The sequence below is a fragment of the Rousettus aegyptiacus genome, unplaced genomic scaffold, assembly GCF_014176215.1.
Source record: "Rousettus aegyptiacus isolate mRouAeg1 unplaced genomic scaffold, mRouAeg1.p scaffold_m13_p_8, whole genome shotgun sequence".
Lineage (NCBI taxonomy): Eukaryota > Metazoa > Chordata > Mammalia > Chiroptera > Pteropodidae > Rousettus > Rousettus aegyptiacus.
The window spans coordinates 88746272-88771262 of NW_023416311.1; the positions used below are offsets into that span (position 1 = coordinate 88746272).

Consider the following 24991-nt stretch of genomic DNA (forward strand, 5'->3'; position numbering starts at 1 on the left):
TTCAGGTCTTACATTCAAGTCTTCAATCCATCTTCATTTTAAATTTGTGTATGGCGTAAGGTAGGATTCCAGTTTCTTTTTTCTTCTTCTTTTTCTTTACTTTTTTTCTTTTTTTTTTCTTTTTTCTTATCTATCTATCTATCTATCTATCTATCTATCTATCTATTTATTTTGCGCGTGGCTATCCAGTTTTCTCAGCACCATTTACAAAAGAAACTATCCTGTCTTGACTGAATATTCTTGGCTCCTTGTCAGAAATTAATTGACCATATAAGCATGGGTTTATTTCCAGGCAAACCAGGGTGAGTTGGTAACCTAAAGATAGAAAATTATTTCAAACTGTGTCAACCCCAAAGTTACACTTTTTTCTCCCTGGTAATCTCCAAAGCGGTCGCCGAGGGAGAAAGACGAGAGCAATCCTGTACCTCCCAAACCTACATCCTCCCTCAAATATATCATTTCTATCACTTTTGTACACCTTCCTATTATGCTCTAGTTTTCTCCTAACTGATACTTCTGTTTCTAGACTTTGTTCTGTCTCAGCCTAATTAACTGTTTCACTTTATCTCTGACAACTTTCAACCCAAACTGCTTTACTCTAGCCAGGCCTTTCCTCACTCTTTTCTGCTTCCTGCCCTACCTGTGTTTCTCTTTGTCTTCACAGCTGGTAAAGCATCACTCCAATCTCTGCCTCCATGTTCACAAGGTGTTCTTTTTGTATCTCCATGTCTCCTCTCCTTTTCCTATAAAGACATCAGCTTAATACATGATGCCTAATAGTTTTAAGTGAATTATGATACTTCTGAAATTTGTGTATAACACTCTTATGGCATTAGAGATTATGGGTGTGACCTGTCTGCTGTGGTTGCATCAGAAATTAGCTTACACATTTACTTTCAAATATAAGTAAAAGAGCAATTTACTTAAGCTTTGGTTTGTACCACTAGTGTATCTGCCAGAACCCAATGAATAGTGTGTATTGAATAGGGGGCGGGGGGGGGGGGGAGACATCAGCCATATTGAATTAGGACTCACCCTAGTGACTTATGTCTATTAATCTTAACTTGATTGCATCTGCAAAGAACCTAATTTCCAAATATAGTCAAACACACAGGTATGAACAGAAGTGGGCTTAGGTACAGAAAGCTCTTAGTGACCAAACTGCTTAAATAGTTTCATGATTACTAAAGAAGCAAGGACATAATAAAATCTATTCACCAACCTACGAACAACTTTAACAATCCTCATAGAATTTCCCTCTCCCTATACACAAATATTTTACTCAAGATGAAAAATGAGTTTTAATGACCCCAGTATTTCTTAAACCTGCAGCCCATTCCAGCCCTGCAGACCTGATAGAATTTTTTGATGAACAGATAAGAAGTTCTAATGAAGTCATTCGAAGGGGAGTCTTGATTTTGCTAAGATCAGCTATCAATGCTGAAGGTAAGCAATAGGGATGAAGCCAGAGTGGTTTATTTTGTAGTGAGAAGAAAACTGAAACTTATGCATGCCCTAACACTAACTTACTTATGTCTTTGGGATACTTATAGAACATCATATTCAAGTGAAGCTCTGTCCTCTTGGTTGTCTACCATCTTCTACTTTTAAACAGGCATTTCAGTTACCTCTCTTCTTTCATGGTCTTTATTAATGCACTGAGTTGAGAATGATGAGTAGACTATTTGAGAAATGAATTTGAAATTTAGAAGATCTAGTAAGCCGGTTAAGCGGCCCAACAAATAGGATGGGTGAGAAAAACACACAATATTCTACAGATTATTACATTTTTAGAAAAGAGCAGAATTTAACGAACTATCATCTTCCCTTAATTCCAAGAAGCGCACACATTTTCCTGATATTGAAATACATCCTATAACTGATTGCATTTTAAATTATAATTAGCTACTATAGTTTTCCTTTTTTGATGTAATATAAACTAATGATGCCTCATAACATTGATGATATCTTAGATTAATAAAATACGATCTTTTTTTTGTACTACATTATAATAGTTTTCAAAATTTAGTTAGCAGTGGGATTTACTGAAGGATCAAACAAAAAACATGAAGTAGTCTCACAAAATTTAAACCTGCTCCATTGGGCGTGATGTGTTGAGTCCACTTTGGACTCTAACAATTTAAACAAGATGTAACCAATATAATAGCAAGCAAAGAACGCAATCAACTTTTTTTGAGAGTTAGAAAAGGAAAATGTTAAAGACAAGAGACCCTGTAGTTATGTATCATAACTCTAATGGATTTTCATCAATCCTAGAACATGCTGTACTCCGACTGAATCGTGCCTCTCGATTTCTTCCTCTGTCTTTCAGAGCCCAGGTTGAGGGATCATATCGTTTCAATTGAAAGAACAGTCAGATTGGTCATGGGTGACCTCAGTATAAAAGTAAGAGAATTAATGGGGACTTTTATTTGGTCAATGGTAGTTTTAAGAGTAAAGAAAATGGTTCAACTGTTTAAGGATCTGATTGTGAGATTGCTTTATAATGAACTCAGTAGTCAATCCTATTTTTAAAAGAACTCTGTCTTTCCTCAAAATAAACCAAATAAAGGTAAAGTTCTAACTTACATTTATTCTCAATAGAAAAAAGATTTTTGCCCAGAGCATCACCGTGCCATCTTCTTCAAATAGAGGGTTTAAAAACTAATTGCTAATTATAAAGATAGTATATCTTCCTCCAAAAAATAATAACTCCTGCACCATGTTCTGAGCACAGATATCTTATTTTCCAGCCAAGGGCACCTGGAGCAAGTCTTGCACATAATAGATTGCTTGATATTTCTTGATTATTTGGTTAAAGAATTTCAAGTTAGAAATGATTTGGAACATATGTTGGAACGAATTTTTAAAACTACTATTATTTGTATTTTTTTGTATTTTGTTTGGATCAAAGCCGTACATAGAAGCCCGTGGAGAAAATTCTCGTAAGCTTTGATTGCCAGTGACTATGTTTAAAATAACAAATGCTATGCAATGATTAACAATGGAGTGATTGCCAGCAACTGGCAAGCCAATGGAAGGATTACTAGAAGATCTGAGGGTAGAATAAAAGAGCACAGAAACTTTCAGGAAGGCTAGCTCCTCTGGCAAAAATAGAGAGAAGGTGTACCTCTTTTTCTTCCCTCAGAGCACTACTGGGCAACTTTATGCTAACAGCTAATTGCCACCATGTATCTCTGCCTCCTTGTTCCAAATTTTTCTTTTCTTCCCAGTCTCCATCAAAAGATCCATTCAGTAAGGAATTAAATTTGAGCTATTTTCCAGAGAAGGAATCTAATAAATTAACTGAAGTCGAAGTATTAAAAACTTGTAACACAGGTCCATAATCTCTTAGTCCAATACCTAGAGCTAGATATATTTCAGAATTCACAATGTTTCAGATTTTAGAAAAACATTATTGTGACAATAACCTACAATCAGATCCATTATATTTCTACAAGAAAAATGTATGGATATCCACATTGCATAGGATAAGTAAAGAGTACATATAGCTTTAAAGCAGCTCAGTTTGGGTTTTTCCAAACAATGAGTTGGCAACAAATTGAAAAAACAAAATTCCAGTTTTCAGAGTTGTTCGGATTTTAAATTTGTGGATAAGAGGTTGTGGAACTTTACCTCAGTGTGCTGCCTTTCGCTGAGGATTTTTAAAGCGAGGCTGTGTTTTAGCCTAAATTTACCAACATTTCATAATATGTAATAATAGAAGACATGTCTTGGGAGCTAGGGAGAAAGATTTTAGTTAAAGAGAGCCTTTTCAGGGACCTTGTAATCGTAAACTGCTCCATCTACTACAGTAACATAATTCAATTTATACTTTTTTTGGAAAAGATTCACATTGAATGTTCTATAAAGGTTTTTAAAAAAGTAAGAGCAACTAAATTTCTATTCTACCCAACTGTAATAGAATGTTGCAAATGCATTTTTCCTACTCTAGGTGAGGAATTCCACCCTCCTCCTCATCCAAACTATGTGTGAAAAATGCTACATTGAAGCCGGGGAAGGATGGCCACTGATCAATTATGTCTTCTCTCAGTTTGCGATGTCCACCAAGAATCTGGTATGAAGAGGTTGTGGTTTTGAGTGCTGCACTATGACAGGGGCAGTTGAAATAACTGGGTTTTAAAAGAAATGGCAGGGGTTCAACTTAATAATAGACTTAAAATTTGTATTTCAGTCTTACCACTCCCATTGAAAAATTTTCAACCCCTAGTACTCTCAGTTCCTTTTCATTGTTATCACTTCTAACTTATAATGCACGCAAAGTAGCTTAAATCACAGTTTTCCCTAAGGAAAAGGCAACCTGGCCTCCAAGCCTTAGGGATGTTTTGGAGAGGTGCAGAGAAAGTACAAACAGTTTAGAGGAAATAAGGGACACCAAGACTTGCTGCACTGGAGTTGGCTTCCTTTGGATGAATAGCCTGAAAAGCATCAGTGATCTTAGCAAATTCATGGCAACTGAATTTACAGTCCACGTCACCGGGAAGCAGTGTCTTTAAAAATTTTCGCCCCAGAGAAAATAGCAAAGGCCTGAGGGAGCGAGGGGATATCTACAGTTCAAGGATCCTCACGAGTTTTACTTTTCTGCATAAGCCAAGGGTGTTTTTTCTAACCCATTCCTCCAAGGAACATTTGAAAGCAAGGATCAAATGCTGAAGACCAAGATCGCTGGGTTCCATGAGCCCCTAAAGTTAGTTGAGTGACTGCATTCTTCACCCCAGAGTCTGAGAACACATCTAGGCACAGTCAGAGGGGAACAATAGAAAGAATTATTAACAAGTTGCCTGTTTCATCTTTCTTAAAGGAGAAACCAATGAAACCTAACTCCCACGAGGATGAAAAGGGAGAGAAATCTGTCCGAGAAACAAGCCTCGAGGTCTTAAAAACGCTGGACCCACTAGTCATTGGAATGCCTCAGGTAAGGGTATTTTTTTCTTTTCTTTTTTTTTTTATCACCACTTGTAGTTACTTCAATCACCTTTTTAAGGCTCTGCCCATTTAGGAGTAAAGACATGAGTTTGTACTCCGTGGGTCATCAGCTGTTGTTGCTCTGGCTAGAAGAAGGTTGCTATGATGCCCAGTGTCCAGCATTTAGTAGTTCCTCAAAAACAGGCATTGGTTCATTAATTAATAATCTCTTATATCTGGATAGCGAATGCCAGTTTATAAGTATCTTAAAATGTTATCTCTCTTCTTCTCCTAACATACCTAGACACATTGTTAAGTCGTGAGAGGTGATTCTAATGCAGCAAATGCTAAGCTCCCCCTACCTGCCGCCCCGCCCCGCCCCTCCCCCCTCCCTGCCATTTACCTGGGAAGGTGTTAGGTGTTAAAAAGCAGTCTCACTCAAGGCCTAATATCATCTGAACCTCAAGAGTTTGAGCCTTGGAATCTGTATTTTCCTTTAAATAAAACGATTTGAGGAAAGATTTTGTGGCCAGAAACACATGGCATAGTCAGGAGGCAATAGAAGATTGATTTAATGAAAATGTTTAAGTGGTTCAGAGGGTTTATTTAGCTGGGGGCACTTGGTGAGGGGAGCCCGAGGATGCGAACCTTCCTGCAGTGCTCAGAACACTTCGCACAGTGAAGAATCGTCCTGCCCCAGATTGCAGCAACGACTCCAGGGAGAAACATTGACCAGCACTCGCTAAACCCAGAACCTGAAAACGAATGTGATTTTGTTTAATAATTTCATTCTGATTTGGCCTTAAGAGCAAAATAATAAGTGAGAAAATTTTTTTTTCTAAGTCAGAGGTAAACACAAAGTGAGAACCAAAGAAAAATCATGGGAAAGAATAAGCAATCCTTGCATCCTGCCCTACCTTTTCCACAGGTGCTGTGGCCAAGAATCCTGACTTTTGTGGTGCCTGCAGAATATACGGAAACTCTGGAATACCTGTTTAGTATCATCAGAATTCTGATTATGGCAGAGGAGAGAAAAAAGAATAATGCCACGGAGTCGACAGCACTTGTCATCTCTACAGGAGCTGGTTTGTACATTCAAAAACAAAGCAAAACATTTCTCTTATGAGAGGCTCATTTCCAGAAAGGCTGCAGGGCTTTGGTGATATACCCAACCCCAAAATGAATTTTTCTAGCTCACATAGCAGTAATGAAAATTGCTTTCTCTTTCTAGTGAAACTTCCTTCACCACAACAGCTACTGGCCAGACTTCTGGTGAGTTAGAAAACCAATGTGGGATAAATTTAAGGCAATATAGACAATTTGGTTCCAAATAAATGCTAATAAAAATTATACAGATACTCCAAATTAAAAGAAAGACTAAAGGCATAAAAAAAATGTTCTGCTATACTAATAATACTCCGAGTGAGATTATCTTCACACTCTGAAATGATTGTCAAACTTTATGATTTTAAAATAAGCATAGACTGAGTCTGATCCATAAGAACCATTCAAACTTCCGTGATTATTGTTTAGATTTTCCTCTCTGTTTGCCCTGTATGTATCATTTACTCAAGCACTATTTCTACGTATGCTTGTTTAATTAATAAATATATCTAAGTATTGGTACCTTCCATTTATTTTTGCTTTTGAACAAGTAAGAATAGACTGTGATGATTTGTGAAAAGATTAGCTAATAGTAAAAAGGAAAATATAGGTGGCCTTTTAAATACCCCTGAGTTGATTAGCATTTTCTCTTCTATCCTTCAGGTAATATCTATGCTCGCCAGTTTAGGGAAATTATGTGGGGCTGGTGCAATAGGACTTTTGAAGATAGTGCCTGAGATAATTCACCCCAAATTGATAAACCTGTGGAAAGAACGCTTACCTGAGCTCCTGCAGCCTCTAGAAGGTACGAGGGAGTGGGATCAGGTCTTTATCCAAAGAGGCAAAAATACAAATAAACAAGGCATCATTTCTCTGTTTAAAGCCATTATTGTTCTTTGTAGGTAAAAAAACAATGAACTTGATATGCGAGGCAGAAGCGACATGTTATTTTCTTGATTCCTTATGTTCTATTTCTCTGCCAAATACTTGTACTATGAGAAGACCAGGTGGATGACATGCTTAGCAGGAACTTTTGTTTGTGCCCTGGTCTTTTTCTTGTATTTAGAGACACTTTTTTGGTATTGTTCTAAAAAGTTACCACCCATCCACATTAGAGTACTGAAATGTGGCCATTCCAACAGTTACTGTTGAAATTAGCAAAAAGCCTAGATTTTCTCATGAAACAAAAACCCTTTTCCTACCCGATTAGCACTTTAAAGTTGGGAATATGGGAAATTTCATCTGAAATAATCATCCTGTGCTTAGCTTGAAATGAATTCCAGCATCCATGGGGGACCTGGCAAGGGAGAAACGAATCTTGATTTTTTTTTGCAGTTATTGCATTAATTTTTTTTTTTTCTAGGAAAGAACACTAGTATTTTGCTATGGGAAACCACGTTGCTTCAGGTAAGGGTAGATTCATAATTGTTGATGGGTGATGAAATCAGCTAAAGTTATCCATTTTAACTAAAAAGAACTGAATTCCAAGAGGCTGTAAACAACATTTCCTTTTCTTAGAAAAAGCACTAGCATGTTAGAAGTGGTCACTTAAAGAGTTGTGCTCTTTAAATCACATAATTTTAGCAACAGTCCTTAGTCTCCAATTTGATTAAGAGTTTATGCCACTTTTGAAGATGTTAGTAACTAATGTTTTTCTCTGTGTCTTTCTTAAATCTTCTCCAATTTTCAGGGGCGTTTTCTCTCCTTGCAAATGCATTATTTTACCATTCTTATAAAGAAACACAGATTAACATAATTTTCACTTCTGTGGTCCTAAATACTACTCCTTTTCCTCTTCTATCTGCTTCTCACTGTCTTTTTCCTAATTTCTAAAAACCAAAGAGCCATACTGTATCTCTTTTCCAGACAAGAATCTCCTTCTTTCACCCAAAGACTTTTTGGACCTTCACAACTAAACGGTGTCCCAGATAATGCCAAATCTCCCAAAACAGTAAATCATAGACAAGAGTTGAGCATTGGCTTTACAAGGAGCATTTTGATCCCAAGAGCCTACAGGAGGTCAAGTAGCCAATGGGCAGGGAGCTTTTAATCTAGCAGAGTTTCAGTTCATAAACCACCTTAATAGGAAATTTAACTATTGCTTCTTTTAAAATGTCAATTTTCAGTGATCTTTCCACAGCACCTCCACCTCCCAGCACCACCACGTCTAGAATCAGACTCTCTGGGGGTGGTACCTGAAAACTGACATGTTTTGAAGACTCCCAAGAGGAATTTGTATTCAATATAAGATTTTAAATTGACCGCTCTCCTCTCCTGGTCCTTAATTCTAGGATCCACCTCTCTTACTATACACGTTTATCTCTCCCTTCTCTCAAAATTCCTATCTTATCCCCTGATACCATTTTAAAATAATGGTTTTTACTAGAAAGGAAGATTCTTTCTCTAGAGAGAAGCTTTGAGAACAGTTTCTTTCCCTTTTCCAATCTTGAATATGTTTCTAGCCTTCTTCTTCCAAAACTGTTTGTATGTGCCTTTTCCCCTTAAACTTCCAAGGCTGTTTAATTTCTTCTCTTCAAAGGACCCACTCACTGAATGAGTTTCTATTAAGAAAATGCATGCAAATACTTTAATTGGCTTTGACGTGAAGTGTCTTTTTCCAAGCTTGAAATAGAGAAAATACAGGGGAAATAATAGATTTTAGAAATTGCAATGGATCTTGTCCTCCAGAAAAATAAAAACACTTTTTTATGCATTGTTCAATGAAGAAGGACATGAGTTCAGATGACTGATTGTGTCCTTGGCTCTGAACAATTGATGAAACTAGGAATATTTAGCTAGCAAAAAGTGCCTGTACATCTAATTGGTTCTCCAAGACATTTAATTCTTTATCCAAAAATGTCCCTTTTTTAGTATATAATAAACTAACTTTGATAAATGGAATTTTTCCAAATCTATTCACAACTTGAAAAACATTAACTTCAAGTTTCAGAATGGATCAGTTCCTATTTTCAGTCTTTAAGCAATTTTTATTTAAGGAGGAAAATGAAGGCACTTACTTGGAGTTATTTCCACATTCTGTGTAACTTGGAATTCAGAACATAACAGAATATGGCTTTTAAAATAAACTAAGACAAAAAGTTCTTTTTGAAAATAATGTAACAAAAAAAAAATACCAAGAAAGCACCTTAAACAGTCACATTATTATGTAACTTCCACTTCTTACCACAGTTGCTCAAAGAATCCCTGTGGAAGATCAATGACACAGCCTGGACCATTCAGCTGAGTCGAGATTTCAACCAGCAAATGGGCAGTTACAGCAACACCTCCGTTGAGAAGGTTGGTTACCAGCTAGAGAACTTAGCTCTACCGTATTACCTAAAATCGCTGCTCAATTTCCAACGTGTCTGTACCGCAATCAAAAAGAAGGAGGAATTGTTAGAAAAACACTACTTTCTCTTCACCTCACATTTGACCAAAAGTTACTCATAGGGCCACAGCTGTCTACAAGGAAAACTGAGAAGTATCATGCCTTTGGGACGGATATGTGCCTGACTAAAATTCAGGAGTTCTGTTCTAGAGAAAGGAGAAGAATGAACACTGGAAGGCAAATAGCAGCCCATGCCGTAGCCCTGGTTTACCATCAGCTTCTGTGTGGGTTTCCATTTGGTTGTCTGAGGCTGACTACAAGAAAGAAATCTGCTACAGTTTAACAAAAACTTAGAGCTAAAGGCATGCTCGAAGCCCAGTTCTTTCATTCCTCTGTCTCCTGCTGACCTCTAGTTAACTCTCCAATTGTAGACATCTATTCCTAGTGCCGTGGGAATCCACTTTCTGTTACTTAGTATTTACGTAGCTTTAGGTAAATTACTTAACCTCTCTGGAGTCTCAGTATATTTCCCAATAAAACTGAAAATAATACCCATCTCTAAGGGTTATAGCCTTATGAGGGTTCAATGAGAAAAAGTATATAAAGTCGCTAGTGAAGTGCCTGGCACAAGGCATGTGCTAAAGAAAAAGTAGATCAAGGTTGTTGTTATGGTTATATCAAATTTTTTTTCCGGAAAACCATTTACTAAGTCATTCATTCTAGTATTCAGTGTCTCTTCCCACAAGTTGTTTACTATTAACTTTCAATCATCCCATGTAGTATTCACTGATTGAGTCTCTAATTTGGTAGAGTACTGATTCTCCAGATTGGTCTATAAAGCCTGCAGACATACCCATCAGGAAGATTTGGTGAAGCAAGGCCTCATCTTCTTGTACACAAACCGGCCTTGTGCATTTTGCGCATCAGACTAGCCTCGTACCACTATTCACCCAGCACTTCCAGACTCACACGATTCATCCAGGATAATGGTGGTATGGATAGGCAGAACAATTCAAGCAATGAGCTGCCTAAGTGGCTCTCGACTGCCAAACTTAACACCAGGAAAGTACGAATGTTCCAATTCGCTTTAGCTTTATAACAACCTCTAATGGATTAAAATAATCACCACCTATTTAACTTACAATCTTGCAGGTTGTCAATTTGGGCTGGGCTCAGCCGAGCAATTGTCTTAACTAGTCTCAATGGCAGATACTGGGGATTGGCTAGTCTGGGATGATCTTGTTTCTGTTCCTTGTGGTCTCTCTTCCTCCAGCAGGCTAGCCCAGACTTGCTCTCATGGTTGTGACAGTAAAGTATGCAAAGTGTCTTGAGGTCCAGCCTCAGAACAGACAAATTGCTACTTCTGCCACGTTCTATTGGCCAAAGCGAGTCAGAAGGCCAGCCCAGTAAAATAGATTGTTCTTGATGAAAAGAGCTGCAAACTTCCATAGCAAAGAGGCATGGACAGAGGTGGGATGAAAGGTTATGGCTATTTTTGCAATCAATCATATTTTTTCCCAGTTCTGGGTTTCTGATTTCTGGGACTCCTTATCAAGTCACAAAGCAGGAATGCATTAGACACTGATTCTGACCAAATTCAGCAGAGAAACAGCAGGTCAGCAGTACTGGGAGGCTAACCCTTTACACATAAGTCATAGTTCCCTATCATAACATCAATTTTTTTCTGTAGCACGAGACTTTTCCAGACTTTCTTATCTTTCCTTCAAGGTAAAATTAAATAGGCTCTAGTAGATTGGGCCCTAATTATTATTTATGCCTATGTTTTACAGTTTTTCTCATTATAATTCCACTATTATGGGGCTTTTTTCCTGGACAATCTAGAATGTGGTGGTGCTACCTTGTCAGATTCTTCTCTGATTGAGGCTACTGTCACCCTGGGAGTCATTTCGCCTGTTTTATCACTTTATGTCCCCCTCTGATCCCAACTCAGACTGATCTCTGTAATTCCTCCCGCTCATGCTGGGTCCCATAACTCCGTCTGTTATGACTAGTTTTCCTTCCCGCCTGTGCCACAGATTTGTTCTGTCCGATAATGACCACTCAGTAACTACAATATTCTGAGCCCGCGGAGTCCCTGGAATGGACCTCCTCCTGGCCAGTCTTCTCTCCTCTTTGTGACAAGGTAGACATTCTAAACACGGAGATGCCAATCTGATGCTCTGTAGCTGTAAATACTTTGAATCTTAGAAAACAAATCAAGGCTTCTTGACCTGATTTTTCTGGCCCTATGATGAGCACCTCCTCTTGTGAACTTCTTCCTTGTATCTTATCTCCACAGGAATATAGATATGTCTATCGATACGTACCCATCCACATCACATATGCCCACACGCACATATACATATTTATATCCAGGCATGTCATGTTCAAACATAAGCCATAGCTGAGCTGTCCCCCCCTACTCCAGCTTCTAATGAAAAAGAACAGGAAGCTGTGTCTGTCCTACCTGCCTTTTCTCTATCCTGATGCTGCCGAAGTAGCCAGGATAAGACTAGCATAACGAAGCCAAGATCCGTACCAGTTCTAAGGGATGTAGAAGCCACAGAATGATTCCCCACGTGCTCTTGCCAGTGTTCCCACATCGGGAGCTTTCCTTCCCCAGTTCACTCAGTGTTCCTTACTAAAAGCATAATGTATGCGTCAAAGTTCCTACAAGACTTTTCTCCTTCACCCTGGACACCATTCTGACAGCACTTCTGGGCAACTCGCCTTACTCCTGAGACAGAGGTAACAGTAGAGCTTATGAAATATTATTTTCAAAACTATTATAGGTTAAATCTTCTAAACCAGGGGTCCCAACCCGTGGGCCACGGACCAGTACCTGTCCATGGCCTGTTAGAAACCAGGCCGTGCAGCGGGAGGTGAGCAGCAGGATAGCGAGCAAAGCTTCATCTGTATTTGCAGCCGCTCCCCAGCGCTAGCATCACCGCCTCAGCTCCACCTCCCATCATCAGGCATTAGATTCTCATAGGAGCACCAGTCCCTGGTGCGAAAAAGGTTGGACACCACTGTTCTAAACTATAAAGTAAGTTAATATACTTTGGAAGTTAAGAATATCTGATGACATCATCTTCAAATGGCCCTATTTTCTTTGCGCATGTTTATTCAATAAACATTTATCGAGCACTCATTAGCTCTCTGTACACTGGAAGTAATCAGTAAGACCCTCTGTTACTAAGAACTAAAATTCTGAGCACAGAGATAAAAAAAAAAAAATTTAATTACCATAGGGAGTGACAGGTATTATAATAACAGGGCACAGGGCACAGAGAAGTATGACAATAAGAGCACAGGCAGAGGACAGACCCTGGAAGGGAGGACACACTTTCAAGCAGGGATAATACCTGAACTGCATGGTTACTAAGCCATCGTTTAGTCACACTGGTTTCTTTCCTCCTGAAGACTGTTTTAACTCTTTCTGTTTGTCATCGGCTTTGCTTTCCAACCTTTAACATTCTGTTGCTTGTTCTTTGTTTCCCAGAAATTCCTTTGGAAAGCCTTGGGAACCACCTTAGCATCCTGCCAAGATACAAACTTTGTAAGCTCACAAATTAAGGAATTTCTGATTTCTCCCAACCAACTGGGGGATCAGCGACAGGTGAGACCCCTTTCTGTCAATTTTCTCTTAAGACGATGATAATTGATTCAATCCAGAAAACCTCTGCAGTCTTATGAGGCCTTACTTATCCAGAATTATCCATGAATACATTCAGTCCAACAGAATTTTTCAGAAAAATGATGTTCCTCTGTTTAAATATCAACGTTTCATTATTTAACCAGGTTTGTGAAAATATTGAAAAATGAATTTTAATTATTCTTACCTAACAAGACTATCTTTACTATATTTTGGCATTGGTTTTATAACTTGAGAATAATCATAAACATCAAAATCACTAAGTTTACGAGCTGAAAGCAACCTTATACACCATTGGTTTTCAACTTAGAAAGAATATAAGTGTGATCTGGAGCGCTTTTGCAAAGCATTTTTACCTATTCCATGCCCGAGTCTAGGCTAGAAAGCACATTTGAATCTGGAGGAAGAAAATGATGTGTATTAAAAAAAAAAAAATCTGCAGGCTAATAAACACCACCTAGTATAAAATAAATTATGGGGTTGTGTTATAGACTCTTCTGAGAAATTCTGAGGTGTTTAGAGTTTTTTCTCCCATTGTAAATGTCCAGGTACCACTAGCCTTACTGAACTTTTGAACTTGCTTTTTTTTTTTCTTTTTGCTATTGTTTCTTTTATCCTTGTCATACATTCAGTTATTACTTATTGCTCTTGGTATTATTTCTAAAACCATTTTCCTTAAGCTACTTGTCCTTTTCATTCTGCTGTCAGCTAGGAAACAAAGTAAGTTTATTTTAGATATAAACATCCTATAAGGCTCTCTTTCAAGGTCTGAAAATTTCGCAAACTTTGTAACATCCATTTGAACTTCTCAAGCTCTTTATTACTTAACTTCACTTCAAGTTGTTGAGTATGTCCCACACTCTGGTTCGCCTAGTAAATGACCTCTGGATGGGAAAGATGTTAACACATATCTTCCTTAACCCATCTCCTCAGCATGACTCTCACTCACACAATGCCAGAGCTCAGATTATGGTATCAAACTGGCTGGATTCAAATCTTGGCTCCACAACATACCAGCAGTGAAATTCCTCAGGTTCCGCCAAAGTAAAATAAGGGGAAACAAACTCTTCTCAAAACTCCTGTTCATGGAGAATGCTTGGTGAGCAGTTTCAGGGGAGGAGAAGATTTGAGATAGAGAACTACTACCGTGAGCAACTGAAGAGAGAAGCTGGACCAAAGGAAGTTAGTAGGGCGTTTGTGCAGCTTTGAGGGCCCCGCTGGGGTTGGAATCATTTTCTACGGCCACTGATTGCCTCCGTGGTGTCGCTTTGGTTTTTTTTTTTTTTTTTTTTTTTTTTCAGCAGCATCCAGCAGACTAGGTGCAGGCATAGGTAAAAGGTGAGTTGTAGAGTCAGATTTATCCAGAGGTTGGGTTTTGCCAGACTTAAATGACAGAAGGGCAATAGGACATAGAGGAGTTAGAGAAGGAGACAAGAAGTTAGGAAGATATGTTGGGAGAGGACGTGCAAAGACCATTATGGGGTGAAAACACAAACAGTGTAAAAGACACAGAGAGGTTTATATCTTAGGCTGTAATCAAGGAACGCAGCAATGTCAGGCTATAAGCCTTTGCGAAATTTTTCCAAGCATCTTCAGGTGATCGAGGGTGTGTGGCTTGGTGTCTAAGGACGAGGAACAGCGCTGGTTGAGACCTTAGTAACAGTGGTCTAGTCCCTGGGTTCTCATGGTGTCTCTAGCAGGGTTATGCAGCCAAACACGACACGACAGGATTCGTGAATAAATTGCCATGAAAGTACTGAAGTGAAATCAGCCTGGGGCAAGAGAAGTGGAGAGCAGAGGAGCTGGGTCAGAGGAAGCACGACCTTAGAGTGTGCAAGAGGAGCTACCAGCTTCTCAGAAGTCAACCACTTAAAATATAATAGAGTTTCAGCAGCAGAATTATCTTTTAGAAACATCAGTCCACTGAACATCAAAAAACCCACCAATCTATGACTAAAAATCCAAAATCTTGAATACGAACTAAAAGCTCCTGCTTGAACCAACCCGGACCTCCCCTCTGAGCTCACCCTGCACTGTTCCCTTCCTGGGCCCTTCACTCAGCCCTCCTCAGCGGACCGCAGGGCCTTTGCTGTCAGTGTCTCTCTGTCTAGAACTCTCCTGCCCGGCTCATCCCACGGCTCGCTCCTTCACTTATTTCAGGGGTCCCCTTGATGTCACCCCGCTAACGAGGCCTTCTCTGGCCATCCTATTTCAATGGCAAGATCCCCCAACCTGAAGCTGCTATGCTCTTTTCTCATTTTTCCTTTTTCCAAAGCACTTATCACCATCACAAGACTGTATACACGAAATACACACTTCCTGATCTTATGTGTTTATTGAAAGTCGCCGCCTCTGGTTGCATGATCCGCAGGGACAGGGAGTTTGGTGTGTTCTGTTTACTGACGTATCCCCCAGCACCTGGAAGAGGGCCTGTCACAAAGCAGGTGCTCCGCAAACATCTGTCGAATAAGTGACTGGTTAAATTCAAAATCTCATGTATCTTCTCTGATTTTAGGGAATAACATCTATTTTAGGATACTGTGCTGAGAACCACTTGGATACTGTTTTAGAAGTTCTTAAAACATTCCAAAACCGGGAAAAGTTTTTCGTGAATCGATGTAAGGTAAACAAATAAACAAACAAACAAAACCACTCTTCACCTCCAAAGCCTTTGGTCATTGCACGAGAAAATGACACGGATTCCTTCAGTGAATATTTTTACTCCAAATTATACTTACTCCTGTCCCAGGTCTTTATTCCAGGTGGGAGCTGTCTGAGGCTGGCCCTGTAGAATAACTAGTAGATAACAACACCACTCCATTTTCTGTCACTAATGCTGACCTAGAAGGCCCCCAGGAGCTCCAGGTGTGCCTAGGTTTGTCCTTCTACCAGCTGCTCAGGCCACATAGACAGTTTCCGTTATACACACACTGCTTCCCTGAAGGAGAAGGATTTAATAAATAAAAATTAACACAAGCCTTCTCACGGGTACCTCTACTAAAGCCTGATAGATCCACAACACAGTCCCAGGTGTTTAAATTTAAACACCTATCAGTTTTAGACTAATTCCGATCATTTGAATCTCATTTCTTAATCCCTGTAGCAGTCCACAGGGTCAGAGAAAGTCATAAAATAAAAGGAAACTCCTTTGGTCATATTTTTCATGTCTCTCTTGTCTTCAGGGTCTTTTTTCTGGGAAAAAGAGCCTCAGCAAGACTGACGTTATAGTAATCTACGGATCCGTGGCCCTCCACGCCCCTAAGAGTCAACTACTCACCAGGCTTGAGCAAGACATCGTATCTCAAGTCTTGTTTCTTTATGGCCAATGCTCTCAGGTAATAGCCACGACAGGGCTGCCTCGACTTCCAGGCTGGGGTTCCCAAACCTTGGAATAGCTCAATCCTTGGGAAATTTCATGCTCAAAAGACACAGACCAAGGGCAAGATAAGATCTGGTATGTTTGGAAGATGAGAACACATGGGAACAGAAAAATGTATTATGAGACATGGCCAGGTAACTTGTTTCTTGCCTAAAACCGGGGCATCTCACATCCTACCTCTTCCGTGATGCCTTGTCCCAGATCAGTCATACTCATAGTGGTCTCATCCTCATGTGAACTTAAAATAATTACTCTCATTCTACTTCAAGGTGGCTGGCTAAATAGTTTCTCATATTAGTCTCTAAGGTGTGGCTAATGGTAATTGTTTAACCTTTTGCATGGTAATATTGATAAACTACATAAAACAGTGCCTCACAAATAATAAGTGCCATCACTGTATTTTTTTCAATTACAGTTGACATTCAATATTATATTAGTTTAAGGTGTATAGCATAGCGGTTAGACATTTATATAGCTTACAAAGTGATCCCCTAATAAATTTATTACCTATCTGCACCATACATAGTTACATAAAGTCTAACCATATTGGTATTTTTAAGTGAATAAAATACATCATTCATCAATCCAGCTCATATTGTACTATTTTCTACCTCCACATTCACCCCAGCCACCCTGACCATCCTTGATGCTCCTCAGACACGCCAAGAATGGTCCACCTTGGAGCCACCAAACTCGATTAGAGTTTAACCAGTCATTTCTGTCCCTCATAGCACTTTTTGTATATTGAATAAAGTGCTTTATATATATTGTCAATTCGGCCATTTTGCTGACCGGTACCAGGTTAAACACATAAGAATCACCTGGGGATCAAGTTTAAAATATGGCTTTCCAGAGCCATTTAGTAGATCTAGGTTGGAGTCTGACATCTGTGTTTTGCAAAGGTTTATGAATTATTCTCATCCACAGCCAGGTTTGATGAGCTTTGATTAATTACATGTGCATCTGCTTCTCCCGTTAGATTGTTAGCACCTTGATGTTAGGGATTATACCTTATCCTCTTTTATCTCCCCTTCTGTACTCTCTATAAACTAACCTCCTGTTTGATAAATACGTGCTCTTGACATTTATTCATGTGTGTATGTGATAAGAATGGATTCATAGGGAGCTCATGATGTCATAGATGCAAGTATTTGCTAGTGGAAGAATATAGGGCAGTCCTCCTCACACCTCAGTTGCATGAGAATTACCTGGAGAGCTTGTTAAAAATAGAGATGCCTAATAAATCACAGTCTTCAGGGGTGGATCACTGAATCTGTGTTTTTAATATGCTCCTCAAAAGATGATTCCGACACACTCAAAATTTGATATGCAACGATGAGAATAGAAAACATAATAAAAAATGACATTTTGTGTTACATTAATTTTTAGTCTATCGTTGAGGGAAATTGTGATAATAACAAAACAAGGAGGGAAATGAAGATGTTTTCTATAAAGATGACTGTACACTTTTAAGGTGGTGTCAATTCTGCTATAATGCAACATATGCATAAAATAGTACAAGAAAAAACACAGGGATTTTGAGGAAAATGGATTGAGGGGCATTATGTTTAAAAAAAAATTAATGACACATAAAAAACCCCAAGAATCTAATTTTAAAAAACAATTTTAAAAAGCAGTTAAGAAATATATAAATGCTACCAAACAAGTATGGCACTTTTCCTTGGAAAACACCTAAAGTCAATTGCAAGGATTGTGAAATATTATGAAATGGTGGCAAAGGAGGGTTATCTGAAATTTGACAGACAGTTGTAATACCAGATAGGAATGAGGAGCAGCTCATAACGCAGCAAACAGCTGGCAGATGTTTGAAATGTGTGTGTGAGTATTCCAATGTGGCCCAATTCAACTGGAGCACCTTTGTGCGAAACCACGCGTAAGCGAACACAAATCTCAGAATATGCTACAAGTACTCCCCCGTATATTAATTTCATTGAAAGAAATTTTCATTCTCAACACAGGTGTTACAGCAGACCTGACTGTATCTCCGTTCCAAAGTGATCTTTCCTATTAACTTTCACTTTATAACTTTACACTGCTCTTTCTGCCAGGAGAATTATCCTTTTTCTTACCGAAGTCTGGTAGAAACTCTTTAAACTGTGAAGCCTGAAATCCAAAGGCTTGATACTTTTATGCTGCCTTCTGTGGCTTAGTCATGACTCGCCCCAGGGAAAGAATCTGCCAGTGTCTAGGGTCTCACTTTGAAAATGAGGAGGAAGTGAACAACTCCCACCCCTTGGCAGGACTAAGTGTCACTGTTGAACTTCAGGTTGATGGGCGGGTCTTTTAGTTGGGGTAAGGGAATTCTCTAACTGCTGCTATAGTATCTGCTTTTGCTTTTGAATTTTCAGATTCTGGGCGTGTCTGTGATGAACAAGGTATGTGATATATTTGATATATCTGAATATATATATATACATATATATATTTGAGCATAATTCATTGTTCCCAAAAGTGCAAAAAGCATAGATGTTCTCTTGATTTGATTCCAAAGGAAAAGATCCCAATGTATGGCTAATTAATCCAATTTTGAAGGCAGGATCCTAGAGCCTAATCTAAGACAGAACAAGGAACTGTACTTGGTTCCATTTGGTTTGGAAATTAGGCTATAAACTAGAGCAGTGTTTTTTAGAACAGTATGTTGTGACCCGCCCACCATTAGACTAGGAAATCGATTTAATAGGTCACAACCAGCAAAATTTTTGTAGTGAAATAAAAGAGAAATAGAAGAGTACTTATTGCATATAGCAATGGGTATCATGGAATTTTTATTTCAGATATATATTATACATTGTATATGTATATATATACATATATATGTATATATACATATATACATATATATCACATTACATATAAGTACTGAGTGGAATTATAAACTGTTTCCTACTGTGGTTTATGGTAAAAACAATGTTTAAAAACCACTGCTCTAGAGAAACTCCATCTATCAAGCACGGTGGGGATAGGAGGAGGGAGTGGAGATTGGCCTTTGTTTTTCTACTTTCCTGAAACTTTGATCCTTGATTGAAGTAGTGATGGCAGAAGGAGCAGAGATTCTTGCTCCTGTCTGGATGGACGTTTAAACCCTAAATCACGTATCTATAGAACCAGGAGCGCCGCCTGTGATCCTGGCCTCAACTATCAATTGTTTTGCTTTAGGACATAGATTTGCAAATGAGTTTCACGAGAAGTATCACTGAGATTGGCATTGCTCTCCAAGATGCTGAGGATCAGAGGTTCAAGTTTTCCTACAAGGAGGTGCTGCTCGGTCACATGCTGGTGAGTGAGTAGGGAGGACACAGGCAAGGTGCTGAGAAGCATGTTACCAAGGGTGCATGGCTGTCTTTTTTCAATTGGATAAAACTCACCAGTCCCAAGAAACAGATCTCTGCCGTATTTTTGCCCGAGGGCACCCAAGGGTCCAATGAGGTTGCAGCTACATCTGGAAACTCCCTTGATCTTTTCTGAAATATTTCACCTCCTCCTTTGTGTGACAGGACTTCATCAGGGAAGAACCCCTGGATTCTTTAGCTAGCCCTATTCGGTGGAAAGCCTTGATCGCCATCAGATACCTCAGGTAGAAAATTTTTTGTTATTCTCATTGAAAAAATATTTTCTCCTCCTATCCTTCTTCTGATCAACTGAGTTATCCATCAGTGCAAACTCCAGTGCACGCTCCCCAAAATGAATACAGTTATTTCAAATAGGGACCTTTTCTTTTTTCAGGGTTAAAAACCTGAGAGATTGAGCATTCAATGACAGACAGGGACTAAAGAGACTTAGAGGAATCAGATTTATTGATATATGAGGACTGAAATTTCAGTACAAACTAACATTTCTCTTCCTAGATTTTGGCCTGTAGGCAAATTTTACTCTCCCCATGAAAAATTTATGAAAGCCCTAATCACATTCTATTTGGTTAGCAGCAATAAACCCAAAGAAGAAAATAATTTTAGGTAAATTCTTAAAATAATATTTTCCCCTACGGTAAAAAAAAAAAAAAAAAAAACTTGGTAAATGTAGAAAGTTTTTAAAACAATAAAAATTACCTCCATTTCCTCCTTCTAGTTCCAACATTTTGGTATATTTCCTTCAAGTCTTTATATCTAGTGCTGCATTTTGATTACAGAGTTGAGATGCTAATCTACATGAGTTTTTATCCTGCTTTTTCTCACTTCACCTTATATATTCCCATATTATTACCAATTCCTCACAAATACTGTTCATTTTTCATTAAAATGTTTTTAAATTTCTAACTGTGGTACAAAAAAACCCCACTATATAATTATTTCCTTAGCCATTTTTAAGTATATAGTTCAGTAGTCTTAAGTACAATCACATTGTTGTGCAACCTACCTCCAGAATTCTTTTCATCTTGCAAAACTGAAATTCTCTACTCATTAAACAACAGCGCTCCAGTCCCTCCTCCCGCCAGCCCCAGCAACCACCATTCTACTTTATGTCTCTGTGAATTTTATACATTCGGTACCTCGTGTGTGTGTGGAATCATACAGTTTTGTCTTTTTGTGCCTTGCTTATTTCACTGAGCATCAATTCCTCAAGGCCCACCCATGTTATAATGTGTAACAAGATTTCATTCTTTTTCAAGGCTGAATAATATTTCATTTGATGTATAAACCTTATTTTGTTAATCCATTCATCTGATAGATACTTGTATTGTTTTCATGTTTGGTTATTGTGAATAATACTGCTAGAAACATGGTTGCACAAATATTTCTTCCAGATCCTGCTTTCAGTTAGTTAGGGTATATACCCGAAAGTAAGATTACTGGATCATATGATAATTCCATTTTTAATTTTTTGAGGAAATACCAGACTGTGTTCTATAATAATGGCACCATATTACATTCCCACCAACAGTGCACAAGGATTCAAATTTTTCTATAGTCTTGCTAATACTTGTCACTTATTTTTAATAGTAGCCACCCTAATAGGTATGAGGGGGTATCTCATCTCATATTGGGTTTGAGTTGCATTTCCCAATCATTAGCAACTTTGAGCATCTTTTAATATATCTTCTTTGGAGAAATGTCTATTCAACTCCTATGATCATTTTTTTTTATTATTTTGTTGTTGTTGTTATTGTTGTTGAATTGTAGGCATTTTTTATATATTCTGGTTATTACCTCTTATCAGATATATAATTTGCAAATATCGTCTCCCATTCTATAAGTTATTCTTTCACTCTAGTAATTGTGCGCTTTGATGTACAGAAATTCTTAATTTTGATGTAGAACCATTCATGTATTTGTGCTTTTTTATCTGTGCTTTTGGTGTTATATCCAAGAAATCATTGCCAAATCCAAAATCACAAAGGTTTCCCTTGTGTGTTCTCCTAGAAGTTTAATAGTTTTAGCTCTTCCATTTAGGTCTTTAATCTATTTTGAATTGATTTTTGTGCATGATGTAAGGTAAAGCTCCAACTTCATTCTTCTGTATATGGATAGCTAGTTTTTCCAACACCGCATATTGAAAAAACTGTTCTTTCCTCCATTGAATGGTGTTAGAAAACTTGTTGAAAATCCTTTGACCAAACATGCTAGAGTCTATTTCTGAGCTCGCTATTCTGTTCCATTGGCCTATATGTCTGTTTCTTTACACCAGAACCACAATTTTCATTACTGCAGTTTGGTAATAAGTTTGAACCCAGGAAATGTGAAACCTCCAAATTTGTTCTTTTTAAAGATTATTTTAACTATTTGGGTTTGGGGTCACTTGAGACTCCATATGAATTTTAGGATCCTTCTTTTTTTTTTTTTTTTTTAAATAAAAAGTGCCATTGGAATTTTGATAGGAACTGCATTAAATAAGCACACTGCATTGCATAGTATGGACTTCTTAACAATAGTAAGCCCTCAAACCCATAAGTGTAGGATGTCTTTCCATTTATTTGTGTCTTCTGTAATTGCCTTCAACAACATTTTGTGGGTTTTAGTATACAAATCTCTTGCTTCCTTGGCTAATTTCTTTTGAAGAAATTCTGACCCTAAAGGGAAAGTTTTCAGTTTTTCACCTCTGAGTGTGATGTCAGCTGCAGGCTTTTTACATATGGCCTTTATTGTGGTGAGGGAACAAACATCACTTTTGTTGGCTTCCTAATATCTTATTATATAGATATGCCTCATCTTGCTATATCTAATTATTACCAATTTTTAAAAACCGTAAATAATACTTCGGTGAACACCTTCAGGCAAAAAGTGTTCTCTGAACTTCTCATTATAAAAGTCGACAGTTGGGTTCAATAAATATTAAATATCATCCGTGTATCAGGCGTTGATCTAGGTTCTGAAAAAACAATGATGAGCAAAATATGGCCTTGCCCTGAAAGAGTTTTAGCCTGCTGTGAAATATAGATGCAAAACACACCCACATAATTTCTCTAAAATGTAATAGGAAGCAAAATAAGGGAAAGCACATGTTGACATTTTTACAAAGAGGAGGAAAGTTTGAAGAAAGCTCAAGTAAATGAATCTCGAACATGAATTAAGGATTAACCAGGCTCTACAGCAGTGGTGTGAAGTAGAAATATAATTCAAGTCACATGTGCCATTTAAAATTTTCTAGTAAAAGAAAACAAATTAATTTTAGTAATTATTTTATTTAATCCAATATATTTAGTATACTATCATTTCAACATGTATTTAATATAAAAAATAGTAATGAGATAATTTACATGATTTTTCATCCTATATATTCAAAATCCAGTGTGTTTTAGAATTACAGCATATTTGAATTCAGACTAGAACAACTCAAGTGTTCAATAGCCAGATGTTGCTGGTGACTGCCCTCACTTGGACAAGACACTGCAAACTAATCTCTAATGACAGAGGGCAAATCAGTGCATGCATAGGGCCAGGGTGGAGAAAGATGAACTGCCAAGGGGCATAAAGAATAATTTGGGGGTGATAGGAATGCATTTATATTGATTATAATTGTAGTATCATGGGTGTAAAACTCATTTAATTGCACCCTTTAAATGATGTAGTTTGTTGTGCATAAATTATACCTCAATAAGTTGATTTAAAAAAAAAAAAAAGGCAGCCAGATGATAAAGACGAGACGATTGTTCAGCATATATCAACACATTTAACACTTTCATTAGAGATGTCTCAGCTGGTACTGACTTTTACTCCCCTGTGAGAAAACTAATTTCACTGACAAGTGGTATTATATTGTCTTAATTTACATTTACTTAACAACAAATGAGATTTTTCATGTTTTGCAGAACATTTGCATTTTCCTAAGGTATGTCCAGGCTTGTTCATATCCTAATGATGTCTATAGTAAGTGTGTGTGTGTGTGTGTGTGTGTGTGTGTGTGTGTGTGTGTGAGAGAGAGAGAGAGAGAGAGAGAGAGAGAGAGAGAGAGAGAGAGAAAGAGAGAGGATGAGAAGGGGGAGAGGGTAGGGAGGGGATAGAGCCAGAAGGAAGGGATTGTTTATGCACTTGTGCATATATAAGAATCTATGATATGTGTGATGCTGCATATAACATGAGAGGGCAGATCAAATTAATGAAACTCACTGCTCCAAACTTAGTATCTGTCTCTGTCTCTGTCTCTTTTTTGTGCGCGCTCTCTCTCTCTCTCTCTCTCTCTCTCTCACACACACACACACACACACACACACACACACACGAGCACCGAAGAAAACAAGTAGGTTAATATTATCATGGGTCATATAATAAAGGGTTAGGTAATTCAAAGCAAGTAATGATTTGTTTATCACTCCAATAAATTAGAATTGAAGCGCGTTGACTGTGTTCATTGGTACAGTCTGATTCTATGTCCCCAATCTCTCTCTACTCCTGTCGCCACCTCCCTCAACATCCTAGCAGGTCAGAAAGTGTAACCGATCCCTTCAGATGTGATTGGCAGTTCATGGGAACTCTATTGGGTCATGTTTCATTTGTCATAATATCCACTCCTCCACGTGATTCTCATTTCAGTAAACTGAAACCTCGGCTCTCGTTAAATGACCATCTTAATATTCTTGAAGAGAATATTCGGAGGCTGCTGCCCCTTCCACCTCTGGAAAAACTCAAAAATGAGGGCGAGACGGACAAAGACAAGGAGCACATTAATGTATGTGGGGGTGAGGCGTGAGTAGAATGAAGAACTCAGGAGGACTTTCCTCTCTCACCCCAGCCTCACACCCCCACTCACTTTCAATTTCAGTTTCTCTACGAACGATCCATGGATGCTCTAGGAAAGCTTCTGAAGACCATGATGTGGGATAATGTGAAAGCAGAGGATTGTCAAGAAATGTTTGATGTGAGTAGGGCCACCGCTGAGCTAATTCTCAGATCCCCTACTCTGTGCTCCAATGCACCGCTCCAAACTCTACTTCATCCTCTTCACACGGAGATTTCCGGCCTGACCCATTTACCCCACCACATAGAACCAGCCCACTTAAAAATTGTTTGTGAGGAGATGAGCACCTGTTACAGAAGAAGCAAAGAGTGAAAGAGTGAGATAGAGCGAGAGTGAAAGCAAGAGTGAGGGAATGTGAATGAGTGAGTTATGAAGAGTACTAAGGAAAGGATGCTTACTCTTTGACCAA

At 38.3% G+C, this 24991-nt stretch overlaps 1 protein-coding gene across 1 annotated transcript in view; it reads left to right on the plus strand.

Annotated features, from left to right (window-relative positions):
* Positions 1 to 24991, plus strand: part of MROH2B (maestro heat like repeat family member 2B) — a 54315-nt gene that overhangs the window by 11430 nt on the left and 17894 nt on the right. The window contains exons 10-26 of the mRNA XM_016147943.2: positions 1333 to 1446; positions 2333 to 2406; positions 3956 to 4078; positions 4823 to 4936; positions 5855 to 6011; positions 6158 to 6198; positions 6694 to 6835; positions 7394 to 7437; positions 9220 to 9327; positions 12861 to 12977; positions 15529 to 15636; positions 16196 to 16348; positions 18762 to 18788; positions 19570 to 19689; positions 19908 to 19987; positions 24378 to 24513; positions 24607 to 24702. Coding sequence (XP_016003429.2) covers positions 1333 to 1446; positions 2333 to 2406; positions 3956 to 4078; positions 4823 to 4936; positions 5855 to 6011; positions 6158 to 6198; positions 6694 to 6835; positions 7394 to 7437; positions 9220 to 9327; positions 12861 to 12977; positions 15529 to 15636; positions 16196 to 16348; positions 18762 to 18788; positions 19570 to 19689; positions 19908 to 19987; positions 24378 to 24513; positions 24607 to 24702 — 1754 coding nt within the window. The remainder of the gene's footprint in view (positions 1 to 1332; positions 1447 to 2332; positions 2407 to 3955; positions 4079 to 4822; positions 4937 to 5854; positions 6012 to 6157; positions 6199 to 6693; positions 6836 to 7393; positions 7438 to 9219; positions 9328 to 12860; positions 12978 to 15528; positions 15637 to 16195; positions 16349 to 18761; positions 18789 to 19569; positions 19690 to 19907; positions 19988 to 24377; positions 24514 to 24606; positions 24703 to 24991) is intronic.